Source organism: Castor canadensis, chromosome 13 (assembly GCF_047511655.1).
Source record: "Castor canadensis chromosome 13, mCasCan1.hap1v2, whole genome shotgun sequence".
In the NCBI taxonomy this organism is placed as follows: domain Eukaryota; kingdom Metazoa; phylum Chordata; class Mammalia; order Rodentia; family Castoridae; genus Castor; species Castor canadensis.
Window position 1 is genome coordinate 72,585,003 of NC_133398.1, and position 14,666 is coordinate 72,599,668.

Consider the following 14,666-nt stretch of genomic DNA (forward strand, 5'->3'; position numbering starts at 1 on the left):
GGTTTATTTGCTATCAAACTAGCATGAGTAAAAATCACCTGAAGAACTTGTTAATAGCAGATATACAAGCCTCATCCTCAGGGATACTAGTGAAATAGATCTAGGATGTGACTAGGGCATCAAACTCCAATCCCAATGTGCTTTTGTGCAGACTGGTTTGAAATTTAATGGAAAGAGCAAAGTTAATCTGTTTTCTTTTCTAGAAACCTGCTCTGCCAGTTCCATAACCTTGGGCAAGTTTCTTAATGTCTCTTAACCACATATGAAAAAAGGGGTAACACATTTCTCAAGATTGTAATGGGGATTAAGTTAGTTAACACATGGAGTAGTGGTTGTGATAGTTCTTGACCTACAGAAGGCATTCGGTAGATTAGATGCCCTCCTCATCACATGTAAATTTGAAGTCTGGCCCTTGTCTACTTTGCCAGTTACTTTCTTACAAATTCCTCTCCTTCAGCCATATTAGATTATTTGTTAAATAAGCACATCTTTGAGGCGTCTGAGCCTTTACCTCCATAATCACTTGTCCTTAGAATGCCTTGTGCTACTGCTTCTCTAGTATAATGTCTTCCTCTTTAAAACTGTTGCGTTCTCACAGCTTCTGTGACTCCTCTGCCCTTCGTGTATCCCCTTCCCCACTTACATACTGTATTCAGGCTGTTCCTGCTGAGCAGCATTTTGCTCTAACGAGCAGGCATGGGTATGAATTATGATGGTCTGCAAATGTGTGAGCTTGAGCAAGTTGTTTAATTCCTCAGACTTTTTTTTCTTTTTTTGGAGTGATGGGGCAGTACTAGGGTTTGATTTCAGGACCTAAACCTTGAGCCACTCCACCAGCCCTTTTTTTGTGAATGATTTTTCAATTTATTTCCTGGGCTGGCTTCGAACTGGGATCCTCCTGATCTCTGCCTCCTGAGTAGCTAGGATTACAAGTGTGAGCCACTGGTGCCCAGCTTTTTTTCTTTTTAATGTCTGTAATGGAAATAATATTACTGCATAATGTTGTACGAAATAAAAGGTACATGTAAAGTACCTAGCCATGAGTCTAACACATAAACACTGAATAAATAGCATCTGTGTCTGTTAGGATAGTGATTCTGTGTATCTTTCTCCGTATTAACCTTTCTATTTCTCAGTAATTATTTAATGAAGAAATGAATAGGCCCATGAGTAAATAACTCCAAAAGGCACTTGGAAAACTATCAAACACAATTTAAAGGTTTGCATTTGAATGTGGAGTTTTCTGACATGAAGCCTAATACTGTGTATTTTAAATTTCATTACAGCATAATTGCATATAGCCAAGTTAAGCTTTCAGAAAAAGACAGTTAAATTTGAATTTTAGAGTTCTTGCAGATTAGAGAAATGCTGGTTATTAAAGTTTAACTTGAAACTTAACTTTTATAACAAAAGCAGTCTTGAGATAATGGTTCAAGGGATATGATTATCATCAGAATAAAAATTCAGTGATAATTTAATAAATTCAGTGGTAATTTAATAAAACAGGCCTCTAATTTAACAATAACATTCAATTTTTCAAAATATTTTTCTTGTAATAGCAACAGTTCGTTGAGTTGGATGAAAACAGAATGAGATTATTGCAGAAATGCAAGGAACTTATGAAGAGAGCTAGGCAAGTATGTAACCTGAGTGCAGAACAGATTGTGCCTCAAGAATATCAGACAGTAAGTATAAAAAGTATATAATGCTACGTTGCTATAACACATTGTTTTAAGCTTAACATATCCTAGGCATTGTAACAGACCATGAAAAACATGGTATGTCATGAAAAAAATGTTTTCCCCAAGCTTAAACTGAATATATATAAAGTAATTTTGCTTAACAGATTTTCTCTACTCACATTTAGCCACCAGTCAGTCTTATTGCTTAGTACTAAAATTGTTAAAACATAGGAATTACCTTAGAAAATTATTAGTATTACAACATTTATCCTTTCAATAAAAGTGGACTTTTCCCCTAGACCACCTTTAAAAGGTACAGTTAGAAGTACAGAGTATAGTTTTTCATGGAAACCAGTAGTTGGTATGTAAGAAACAGTAAATGACAAGATTTTTAGAAAAACAAAGGCAAAATGAAAAAGTTTTTACAGAAATTGGTGTGTTTAATTAGGGCTCATTGGGAGCTAAATCCTCACGGCTAATGTCTGTCAGTAAGGAAAGGAAAAAAAGAACCTTTTCGTATTTCCATTTTATTTCATAGGCTGATGATGCATCACTAAGTAGAACTAGGAAATGCTGTCCTTTAGTGTACATTCTAACATATGTACCTCTGTGATCCTAAGCTTTATCTGACAAGTTCGGGTGATACTTTCAAAATAAAATTAGAAAATGAGTTTTAAAATAGCTAGTATTTGAAATTTTTCTATTTCAATAAATGATGAAATGTCCACTAAACAGAACTGGGGAAAAAAAAAAAAAAGATTCATTTGGATAATAATTGTCAGATCCTCAGAGGATTTATTTTAGGACACCAGACACAGAAACCTCAGAGAATGGGTTTGACTGAGTACATAGTAGGAATCCAATAGAAGTTTGTGAAACTAATTGAGAAATTTGTTTCAAATGATAATAATAAGCTGGGCACTGGTGGCTCACACCTAGGTACTTGGGAGGCAGAGATCAGGAGGATCAAGGTTTGAAACCAACCCAGGCAAATAGTTTGTGAGACCCTATCTCGAAAACACCTAACACAAAAAGGGCTGGTGGAGTGGCTCCAGGTATAGGCCCTGAGTTCAAGCCCCAGTACTGAAAAAAAAAAAGAAAAAAGAGTTTGTTTTCATAAAATAAATATTAGTGCAGTATCAGGAAATAACCTGATCATTGATGATTTACACTGTTTTTGAAAAAGATAACTAATGCATTCATTAAACTAGGGCTTGAGATGTACCTCAAGTAGTAGAGTACTTGTTGAAACACCAGTACCACCAAAAAAAAAATTATAAATAACATATATTGATTAGCTGCTATGTAACAGGTATTGAATAACACAGATATACACTTCCTTCTTTACTGAAACTTCTCCGTTCTAGTAGGAGATGCTAAGAAGGAAAATGAAACAAGGTAAAGGGATAGAGTGACAAGGATGGGTTATCTCCCTTTTTTTTTTTTTTTTTCAGTATTGGGGATCAAGCCCAGGCCTTGCACATGATAAGCAGGCACTCTTCTATTGAACTACATCCCAATCCGTGGGTTATATTCTTTTTGAGATGAAATCCACTTCAGGATCTTAAACACAAGAGTCGTATTCTCAAGTTCAGTTTATTAAAGAGTACTCTGACTTGTCAATGGAGATTATAGATACAAGAGTGGAAGCAGGAAGACTATTTAATAGGTTATTGCTTTGGACCTGGCAACAAATTATCATGGCATGGCTTAGAGCAGTAGCATTGGAGAAAGAGGGGTTGATAGATTTGAGGTATCTTTTAATGACAGAGTCAGTAGGACTTACTGATGGATTTGAGATGAAGAGTAAGAAAGAACCCCTCTGTTTTTCACATGAACAAATAGTGATGCTATTTACAGAGATGGAGAAGATTGAAAGAGAAAGGTTTGCTGAAAGTGGTATGGGGGAAGCAGGTGAAATGAAGATTCTGTTTCACTATGTTAAATAGAAGTCTGTTAAGAGTCACATGAAGATACCACGTTTGGGCTTATAAAAGTTCAGACCTCAGCAAACAACGAATATCCGAAGGTCTATAAAAATTGAAATTCATTCAAGGTATAAGTTTAAGATATTAGATTATTATTACACATCAGAATATTTTTTAGGGGTACAAGATTGATTTTGTACCTTTTAGTATTTGGACTTTGCAGATTGTGCTAGGCCAAACAATGTACTGCTTATCTTCCCTCATAGGAAAGTATCTGTTCTAATTTATCTCTACGGCATAGATTCGGAAGATAGCCCTATGATGAAGTTCTGCTGTCAAAGTAATTGGATTCTTAGGATGCTTTTGTAGTTCTTCATAAGTATAGTATAAAGTTCTAACTTCTTGCTCTCTTTCAATGCCCCACATATTCTGGACCCATTCTACCAATTCAGCAAGTACCCACCATTCCAAATGGACACAACTCCTCACTCCCCATGGTATGCAGTGCTCATTCTTTTTTCCAAACTTCTATCCTCTCTCTGCTTTGCTTTTCTTTAGTCATTTGCTTTACGGCCAGAGATGAATTCTAGGCCTTTGAATTCTCTTAATTCTCCTGTAGCATGAAACAACACTTCCTTTCTCTAAATTCCATAGCCTATATATGTACTGCTTATTTTAATACTCAACATCAATACATTGCCTTAAGGTATTATCCAATATATACATTTTGTTTTCTTTTAAAGTGTAAGCTTTTTGAAGGCAAAAGACCCTGTTTATGATTACTTTGTGTTGTGTGCTGGCATGCTGTTGATCAAATAGTAGATACTTACTCAAGATTATTTTTCTTTTAATTAATTGAATGGAACTGTTTTCACTATATTCACTAATGGTTGAGACAATTGTTTTTTCTTCAGGCTTTCCAAGATCTTCCAAATACATTGGATGAAATTGATGCTTTATTAACTGAGGAAAGATCAAGAGCCTCCTGCTTCACAGGACTGAATCCTACAGTATGTATCTTTTCCTATTCCCATTCTGCAGCTGCCACTACTGCTGTCCTCCCCGTATATACACAGTACACACACACACACACACACACACACACACACACACACTTCCTTCCAGTACACACACACACACACACACACACACACACACACACTCTCTCTCTCTCTCTCTCTCTCTCTCTCTCTCTCTCTCTCTCTCTCACACTTACTTCCTTCCAGTACTTGCCTCCCACTCTGTACTAGAGCTCTTGGTAATAATAAGCTAGACAGCAGGAACAATGTGCTTTAAATGCCAGATTCTGAATCTATTAGAATTTTAAATAGATTCTTCCTAAAGAACACAGTGTTCTGTGCCCTTTTTTTTTTAATATAAAAAGAATAGTTGGGTTAACTTAAAATATAGCTGTGTCTATTTTTTCAAGGATTAAAAAATGTCATTTTCAGAATGTAATAAGAACATGACTTAATTTCGTACAAACAGTGCAACACAATTGGCATTTTAGTTAATGTTTTCATTGATGCAAATTTTTATGTTTATCCTTTGATAGGCTTATCTTACAGAAACATTTTTTTCCTGCCAGGTGGTTGAAGAATATACAAAAAGAGAAGAAGAAATAGAGCAGTTAACTGAAGAACTAAAGGGAAAGAGAGTTGAACTGGATAAATACAGGGAAAGCATTTCACAGGTAATTTTAAATTTGTTATCCTTTCTTTTTTGTCATATGCTTCCCATTAACAGTACAGCATGCAGAGTACTACAAAATGGAATAATGTGCTCCAAAGAAAAAGTGTGTCCTGCAAAACTAGGAATCTCCCTATATAGCTATCCTTACCTCAACTAGCAAAATCCCCTGGTCCTCCTTATTAATGTTTATACTCTCTTCAACAAAATTGAGATAAGGGCAAAACAGTATCTGCTTGGAAGCGAGGGGGTGGGCGTGAGAGGGAAGGGGTGGAGGCAAAGGGAGGGGGCGGGGGGAAGTGGGAAGTAATGACCCGATCATTGTATGCACAGAGGAATAAAGAAAATTAAAAAAAAAAAAAAGGAAAAAGTGTGTCCTTATGACCAGTTTGATACTAATGTAAAATCTGTTCTGTATAAAGTTTTGTATCTGAATGTAATAATACTTCTTCTAAACTGTGTTTTTAAAATTGTCTTTATTTGTAGGTAAAAGAAAGGTGGCTTAATCCCTTAAAGGAGCTAGTAGAAAAAATTAATGAAAAATTCAGCAATTTTTTTAGTTCCATGCAGTGTGCTGGTGAAGTTGATCTCCACACAGAAAATGAGGTAAAATCACATTTGGAATTTATTTCTTGTAATTTTAATGAAGTGTAGAAAGTACGTGTAAGTTAGACTTGTATCTGAAATTTTTGCTCACTAAAAAATTACCCAAAGAAAGGAAAAGACCATCTATGGGATTCCATTAAGGTCTTTTTGTGTGTGTGGGAATATGAGGGGTAATGTTTGAGATAAATGACTAATATCTTACCAGCTCTATTTATATCCAGTCCAAGTAATCGTTATTTAGCTCTATGAATAAGAACATTGCTTTACAAATCTACCACTGCCCTACTTAACCAGATTAGCAAACATAACTGAAATATGTATTGGTGGTTCTGTTTTGATGAAGAGTTTAGGAATTCACAATACAGGCATGATGCAGTCCCGTAATCCCAGCACTCAGGAGGCGGAGGCAGGAGGATTGTAAGTTTGAAGTCAGCCTGGACCAAGTTAACAAGACCCTAATTCATAAACAAAATAGTTCAAGTGTTGGAGCACAAACATGAAGCCCTGGGTTCAATCCCCAGTACAAAAAAAAAAAAACTCTGTAAAAGGGGGCTGGTGGTACAGTATGTTCTTAGCATGCATGAGTCCCTGGGAGATTGCAGCTTTACAGTTTTGCATTTTACCATGTATGCAGTTTTGCACTCTGTTAAATATATAAATATAAAGCAAGGTGTCACTGTTTTCTCCTCTTGAGTTTTGCCCCATGACTTATCTGCTTAGTATGAATCATAAGTGTGAAACATTACATTTTTAAAATCTTTTTTGGTTTTGGGTTTAATTTTGGGGTGGGTATGGCTGGGAGGTTGAACTCAGGGCCCTGTGCTTGGTAGGCAGGTGCTCTACCACTTAAGCCATTCCGCCAACCGATACATTTTTTAAGTTCTAAGTCTAAGGTATTAGGCCCTACCAAAGTAGTTGTTATTCACACAGCCTTTTGGCTTATTAGAACAAGAATATATCCTTGTTATGAAAGAAGTATTGTAGTTTCAATATGTAATTTCTAATATGCTTTCTTTACACCACTAACTTGTACATTTATCTTGTTTAATCCTTACAGTCTTATGAGCACAGGTACTTTTATCCACCATATTTCATAAACAAGCTAACTAAAACTTAAGATAAGTTTACAGAAGGTCACATAGCTTCTTAGTGGCAAAGATTCAAACTCCAGAAACTTGACCCCAGAGCCTAAGCTCTCAGAGAAATTTGATTCCTGGAAATATCATCAGACTCTTAAGTAACAATAGTATCTTCATCAGTAGGTTGACCATGTGAGGCATAAATATGATCACATCAGCCCACCCTATGGAACTTGACTTGTCATAGCATTCCTGTCCTTTAAATCCTAGTACATGGTTCTGTAACTTTTTCATGTGCTGTTTCTTCTTCTGGATAGCTTTTTGTGTGTTTTTGAGGGATAACTGCATTGCAGGAGAAATGATTCTCATTGTTTTCAGTGAAGTTCTGTTACCTAGCATTAGGCTTTTAGGATATTCTTCTCAGCTAGCGCCTTTCTTCCTTTTCTATTCTGCCCTCCCTAGTCATGGTTTTAGAAGTGCCTCATTTAACAGAGTCTTCAGTGAGATGGAAGAATCTAAAATAGGGCAGAAAGTACAAAGAGTGGGTAACAGCCAAAAAACAAAATTCTAGTAATCAAAGCTGGTATAGTCAGGAAGTTTTATAATTAATAAAATTATCATGAAAGAAATGTAGTAAGTTAAAAAGTAAATCTTGGGAGTTGAAATTATTATAAATTTATTATATGGTTGTTATTTATTTTGGTTTGTTTGGGGGAGGGGCAAACAGATTGAAAGTGGTAGATATTTGATAGCCTATTAGAATACGTACATTTATAGTTAAAGAGGTTTACGTTTTTATAAAAGTTATTACTATTAACCTTAGACCTCTGGCTGATGAAGTCACTGCTACCCAGAAACATCTTTCTATTGAGCAGGGAAACATGGAAATTGTTCTTCAGTCTATAATATATACCAGTTTTCAAAAATGTACTATGAAAAAATATAATATTTCACTAATAGTATTTGTATTATGATTGTATGTCAAAATGATATTTTGGATATACTGGTTCATTTTTAAAATTAATTTTACCTAATGTGCTAGAAATTTTTTAATTGCTTATGTTGCATATCTCACTTTTAAGGTAAATCTGAACCTGGATGATCTAGAAATGACAAATAATAGTGATAAAAGCATTAAGTAAATCTTAGAATAGGCTCAGTTTTGACAAAATGTACAGAACACTGAATGCAGTCATTGTAACAATATTTGTTAAGCAACTCTAGGTGTTCGGTGTTTTACTAAGTATTGTGTGTGTATATATGACGTAATACAGTTTTTCAAAATATGCAAATAATACCTACCTAAATTTTTTTATTATTACTAGCTAGCTGAAGAAATGGGGAGAACTTGTAGCCCTCTGCAAGGCATACACAGCAGCTTCTGTAGCAGAAAATGTCATGGCACGCCACTGTGTTTAAATTAGCTTTACCTAGTACTTTGGAATCAGGTGTGGTGGCTCACACCTGTAAACCCAGGTCCTTGGAGGTGGAGGCTCATAGGGTAGAGTGTTTGCAGCAAGGATGAAGTACTCAAATCAATCCCCAGTATTGCAAAGCAAAACAAAACACCTAGCCCTTTAGAACTAGAATAGATGGTACCTTTCCATGGCATGTCTCCTCAGTCAGTAATTTCTAAAACTTCTTTGGGAAAGCCTGTTAAAGCTGGAAAGAATACTATAGAGCAGGAAGAAGATTACTTTTAATCTTAATAATTCCTTGTCTAAATAGATCCTTGGAAGCTCTTAAAGTTTTTAGACAAAAACTGCTTGATTGTTACTTTATTGTTTTACTTTTAAACAAGTATCACTAACTAATTGTTCTTTATTCTTACGATTGTTTTATTTGATCTATTTTCAAATAATAAAGTTAAATTAGCAGAGAAAACTCAGTTTTTCACTTTCTAAATTTTTTATAGGAGGACTATGATAAATATGGAATCCGAATTAGAGTCAAATTTCGAAGTAGTACTCAACTGCACGAATTGACTCCTCATCATCAAAGTGGAGGTGAAAGAAGTGTTTCCACTATGTTATACTTGATGGCACTTCAGGAGCTTAATAGATGTCCATTCAGAGTGGTCGATGAAATCAATCAGGTAGAGCAAGTATCCTTTTATTTGATCTTATTGTATCCTATAATAGACATAAATGTTATTATTATTGTCATGATTTAGGGTATGGACCCAATCAATGAACGGAGAGTGTTTGAAATGGTTGTAAATACTGCCTGTAAAGAAAATACATCTCAATACTTCTTCATTACACCAAAGGTAAGTAACCTCAAAGTGCTCAGACACTCAGAAAAGTAAGTCCTCTGTGGCTTACTTATATTGCAGATTTTAGCCCAGTTCATAAATATGAGTAGAAAAATTTACAAAAAAAGAAGCTAAAATGATTATAGTACTATTAATAAACATTTACATAAAGGGGCATACTTAATCAGAACCTTCATTATCCAAGGAAGAAATTTAGGAAACATTTCATTGTGTTCTAGGACCAAAATTTCTTCCCTGCTTTTGGCACTTGTTCCTCTTTTAGAGAATTTCTTTTTAGCACTAAAAGATCATTGAGGAATGCAAACCCTAGAGGGGTAACCCTCTGCATTTTATCAGAAAGACCTTCCTGTCACATATTGGCCATCTCTCTTCACCACTGCCATTACCCTGGCCCAGACATTTACTTGCAGATTAACTTTGATAACAACACAATTACCTTTAAAGAGAATTTTCTGTAATCTAAAACCCTTACAATGAGAAATTTGTTACTTCTAGTGCTATGAATAAATAATAAAATGGATGTACTCAAAGATGTATTTATTAATGTAATCAGATTTTTTATTTTTCATGAAAATTTTCATCAGAGATCCCATCCTAAATTCAGTTTTTTATTTGGATTTTAGCATCTTATTTTTTTCAGCAGATACTCTGTGGAATAGCCAAATCTGATAATATTCTATTTCTTACCAAACATCTTGGCCTAAAAACCAAACCTCCCTGCACTTGCAGGGACTAGCAGTCTATCACAGTGCTTAACCATAGAAGGTACGTGAAAAGTGTGGATAAAAGTAAAAGTATCCTAGGAAAATTGTGTGGGATGTGTTCTTCTCTAGAGTCTACTAGGGAGCTTTATTATCCCAGTTGTCCTGTGAATATTGAGGACTTCCAGGCATGTCCATTATTCCAAGACAGTTAGTAGGCCAGGCTTAAGGTATGTTAATTCAGGTAGCGATTACAGGCGGGCCAGGTTTATAGCGAGGTGCTCTCGAGCTTCCTAAGAATTTTATTAATAAAATAATATACTTATACACATGTGAGATTGGAAAACTGTGCTTCTCAGTGTGTAATGTTATGATAATTTATCTGTGTTAATGCTTACAGCTCCTGCAAAATCTTCCTTATTCTGAAAAGATGACAGTGTTGTTCGTCTACAATGGTCCTCATATGCTGGAACCAAACAGATGGAATTTAAAGGCTTTCCAGAGGCGGCGGCGCCGTATCACATTCACTCAACCTTCTCAGTAAAATTAAAGGGAGAGAACTTTGGGGTTTTCCTTTTAACTGCTTATATGTGTGGCTCAACTAATAAAAGTTAGCAGATTTATTAAAACAAAAAGATTGGTTATTTATGGAAACCTGCTTTTAAATGCATACAGGGTGATGAAATGGAGACCATAATGACTCTGTGGAACATTATCTGGTAGTGAAAGTTAAGTCTTCAATACCTGTTGAACTTGAGGCAGTAGTACTCTGTGAGTTATTGGGCTCTCATGTTTAAAGGTATTGATTAGTGCAAATCAAAGGTGGGATGGAACAGGGGGTCTCAGTCACAAAGGAGTCTACTTGACATGGTAACCCTGAGCTTTAATTGCAAAATAACTTTACTTTTTAGAGCCTAAAAATGACTCCAGAACTTAAATTCTAATTTTCTCCTAGTGTTATATTTAATTTTTTTAAATTGATGTGGGAGTGTCTAATCTAATGTATAGTAATTTATTAATTTCTTCCTGTTAAAAAAAGTTACCTTATCTTCACAGGAAATGGACTTTTATGGGCCTTTAATGTTTTATGAAACTTGATGCTATAATTATATTGGTATTTCAAAGGGGGAAAAAAAATTGGGCTTCAGAAATGGTAGCAGGACTTTGAAAAGCCACAAGGTGGCCCACTAGGTGATGCAAAATGCAGCCAAAAGATTGAAAGAGATTAAAATCAGTTGACAAAGGGTTTTTAAAGAATAACGTTGTAAAGAGCGTGTACATGTGTGTTTGGGAGGGAGTTTCTTGTTTTGTTTTTTAATTTAAAGTCAATTGTATTTTACATCTTAAATTTCTGAAAGCATTTTTATAATTATTTTTAGTAAGATTTTTATTAAGATTTCATATACTGGTTTCTACAATTTGTATTTGAAATTTCTTAGTGCTATGTAAAATGTGAAGGAAAGCATTGATTTGTTTGAGACCATAATGTTTTTAGAGTTTAAATTTATAGGTCCTTCCTTATAGTGTTGCACCCATTATCTTTAAAAATCTAGTTTGTTTTCTTCCAGCTTGAAAGAAAACCATTTGTTTCCTCTGAGTTATGCTAATTAACAGTGCCAAATTCTATTCTTTTAAAAAATAAACCTTGTAAGAAAATCAAACAGTCCAAGAACATGTCTTTGAATAGTGGATTCAATTAGATCTGTGTTGGTAATGACAGATTTTTTTTTTTTTTTACTTGCTAGCCTGAATAAATTAAAGAATTGCATTCAGTTTGGGTTTTGTATATTATTAAATAGCCATTGAAATTTATATTCTTATTAGATCAAAAAATAATGAACTGAGTTTTTGTTCTCTCACTTAGACATTTTCTCTATAAAAAGTGTTTTTCTTTATAAAAAATTTTAAAAGCGCCCTCCCCTCTTAAACTAAATCTAATGCATGAAGTATAAAAATATTTTAAAATACATTTTTACAAGTATGAATAAATCATATTAACATTGAAAAATTTGGTAACATATTAGTGAACTGGCTGTTGCCAAACATTTCTCTTGTTATGTTGTTTTCCACTGTAATACCGTTATTAATATGTGCTTGGTGTAGTTTGTTTATTGTCTGAGTAACTACCATCTTACTTTGCAGAATGAACATCAGTGTGAAAATGAAGATGATCAAAGATTAAGCATATTTGAAAATAAAATGGTCAATTTACATTTTAATTTATATGTGCCAAGTTATTCCATACCTTGTTTATAAGCATTTATATTTCTCTCTACTAGACAAGGTAATATTTTGTTTTTATTGAATTTCAGGCTGTGACAGATAAATTATGTATTGTTTTAGTATATTAAAGAATAAGTCTAGCACAGTATAATGTCATATATTTTCTGCAAATGTTGATTTTTAATTACTTTCATATTGTAGAAACTTTAAGTAAAAGCCTGATTTGATGTATAAAATAACATTTAAAACCCTAAGGTGATGACTAAATTTTGAGGACTAAATCTTCAATGATTTACCTAAAGAGAGTCTCTGTTAAAAGTAATGGAAATATAATCAAAGCAAGAAGAATGATTTCTTGCTGTCTTCTGATTGTCTTAGACAAATGCCTGTTTGTTTGCCGTATGTACCTTTTTTAGTATGTGAAAAACATAATTTCATCATGATATTATGTGTGTACATGTGTACAGTTGGTTAAAAACTGTTCAAAATGCTACTTTGTTGGTAATAAATACATATTTTCATATTTGTTGGGTATGTTACTTAAAATGAGATTTTTTTCTTTTAGACTTTGAATCTTTTTTAAAGTCATTTTCAGATTTACTAAAAAAAAAAAAGAAAAAATGTCTTGGGTGCCTAGCATTTACGATAGTGTTTGGAAGTCTATTAGTATTGAAAAGAGAAAATTTAGCCAAGCTATAAGACAAGTATGAATATTTTTGTTGCAATACTAAATTTGCTAAAAACATGCTCAGTAGCCAATTTTACCTTATTGTTTCTTACATTAAACTATTATCCTTAGTAATTTTTTTAAATGTAACTACAGTGAAGTATACTTTATCACTTGCTCGCAGGCAAGTCCCTTGGACCATTTCCACACTGGTGAAATATACCTGATTGACAGAGCTATTGAGAAGATAAATAAAATAAATGGCCTATAGGGAGCCTGGCATCGTAGTAGGTGCTTTGTAAATGTTTACTTCTTTACTTATTCTAAATTTTAAAAGATGTAATATACTGGGTACATACTTTGTAAATTCTGAGTTAATACAGAAGTTCTTACTCTATTTTACTGGTCAGTAGGTCAGTTGTTCAAAGGAAATATATAACCTATAGACTTTGAGCCTTGGGCATTATAGAATAAGTATTTTCATATACCTTGTTACCATCATGAAATCTGAATGTAAGTTAGATGAGCTAGCCTAAAGATGTTTATACTAATCCATCTCATTGTTTTATAGTCTTACCATATATTTTGGAAATTTTACAATGAATTTGCATATGTGGGAGATTTGACTGTGTTGATAATTTGGGCTTACTTTTATTCCCAGTGGAGAAGTTGGGAGTGGCTGATCTTTTAATATATGAAATATAACTGCAGTCATGTACCACATAATAACTTTTTTCTTTCTCTCTTTTTTTTTTTTTTTTTTTTTTGAGACAGGGTCTGTAGCCCAGGTGGCTTAGAACTCACAGTCCTCCCACCTCAGCCTCCCCAGTGCTAGTATTACAAGTGTGTACCACCTTGCCAGGCCATGATGTTTTAGTCAACAACAGGCCCCTTACATGGTGGTGGTTCCATAAGATTATATTGACTAGTGGCATTGTATACTTAAGATGTTTACACCAAACAGAATCACCTAACAACCCACTTCTCAGAATATGCCCCTGTCATTACATGTGACTATATTTGCTCATTGTTCCAAAGTAATTTACTGGCAAGTGGCTGGAAGATTTAAGAAAAAGAAAAGAAAAAAAAAGCCTTATTTATCCTAAAGAGAAAGCACAGGGCCTTGCCACTTGACTTCACTATAAGCTGTGCTAAGGGGACTTGGTAACGCTGAAGGCTGCCTAAAAATAGCTCTGACTCTGGTCCTGCCGTCATCAGAGAGGCTGTAATCTGGATGAGCTATTTCTAGACAGGTCAGAAATACCTGAAAGGTGTTCTCTTTCCACACGCATTATTGTCTTACCTGTCTGACCATCTCTCAGGAAAGTACTTACACACTCTTGGCATTCAGTCTGTACATTCAGAGCGAAAGAGGAGGAGATGGAATGCCAAGAGAGTTGTGTAGCCATTCACAACAATTTTCTAAAGAGTGGATTGAAAGAAATAATCCCATTGGGAACAGGAGGTGATATAAGTTTTACGTTGTTTCATATTATTTAAAATCTTAGTTTAGTCATGGTGATCTCTGTGTCACATCACAGTCTTTACCTTCATATGTTAGATATTAGACTTAGAAGGAATCTTGCAAGTGACTTAGGTCATTCCTTCTTTTTACAGTCATAAATCATGAAAAGGAGTCCTTTGAGTGATTAAGGCTCACATCAATAAGCCTACATGTGAGTTATTTTGTAAACTAAGTGCTACACTAATTTGTTTATATGCTATATTACAATTTATATGATTTTAATATAATTGTATACAGCAACCCTGTACTGTTGCTAGAGAAAAAGGGAGTTAACAAAGTTATAACTCGTTT

General features: G+C 34.3%; 1 protein-coding gene across 3 annotated transcripts in view; it reads left to right on the forward strand.

Annotated features, from left to right (window-relative positions):
• Positions 1-12,706, forward strand: part of Smc5 (structural maintenance of chromosomes 5) — an 88,130-nt gene extending 75,424 nt beyond the window's left edge. For 2 of the 3 annotated variants that reach the window (XM_020182223.2, XM_074052018.1), the window contains exons 18-25: positions 1,560-1,685; positions 4,063-4,107; positions 4,525-4,620; positions 5,199-5,303; positions 5,786-5,905; positions 8,900-9,079; positions 9,158-9,253; positions 10,361-12,706. In XM_020182223.2, coding sequence (XP_020037812.1) covers positions 1,560-1,685; positions 4,063-4,107; positions 4,525-4,620; positions 5,199-5,303; positions 5,786-5,905; positions 8,900-9,079; positions 9,158-9,253; positions 10,361-10,504 — 912 coding nt within the window. In that variant the 3' untranslated portion in view covers positions 10,505-12,706. The remainder of the gene's footprint in view (positions 1-1,559; positions 1,686-4,062; positions 4,108-4,524; positions 4,621-5,198; positions 5,304-5,785; positions 5,906-8,899; positions 9,080-9,157; positions 9,254-10,360) is intronic. The other variant, XM_074052017.1, reaches the window with a different exon arrangement.
• Positions 12,707-14,666: the final 1,960 nt, after the last annotated feature.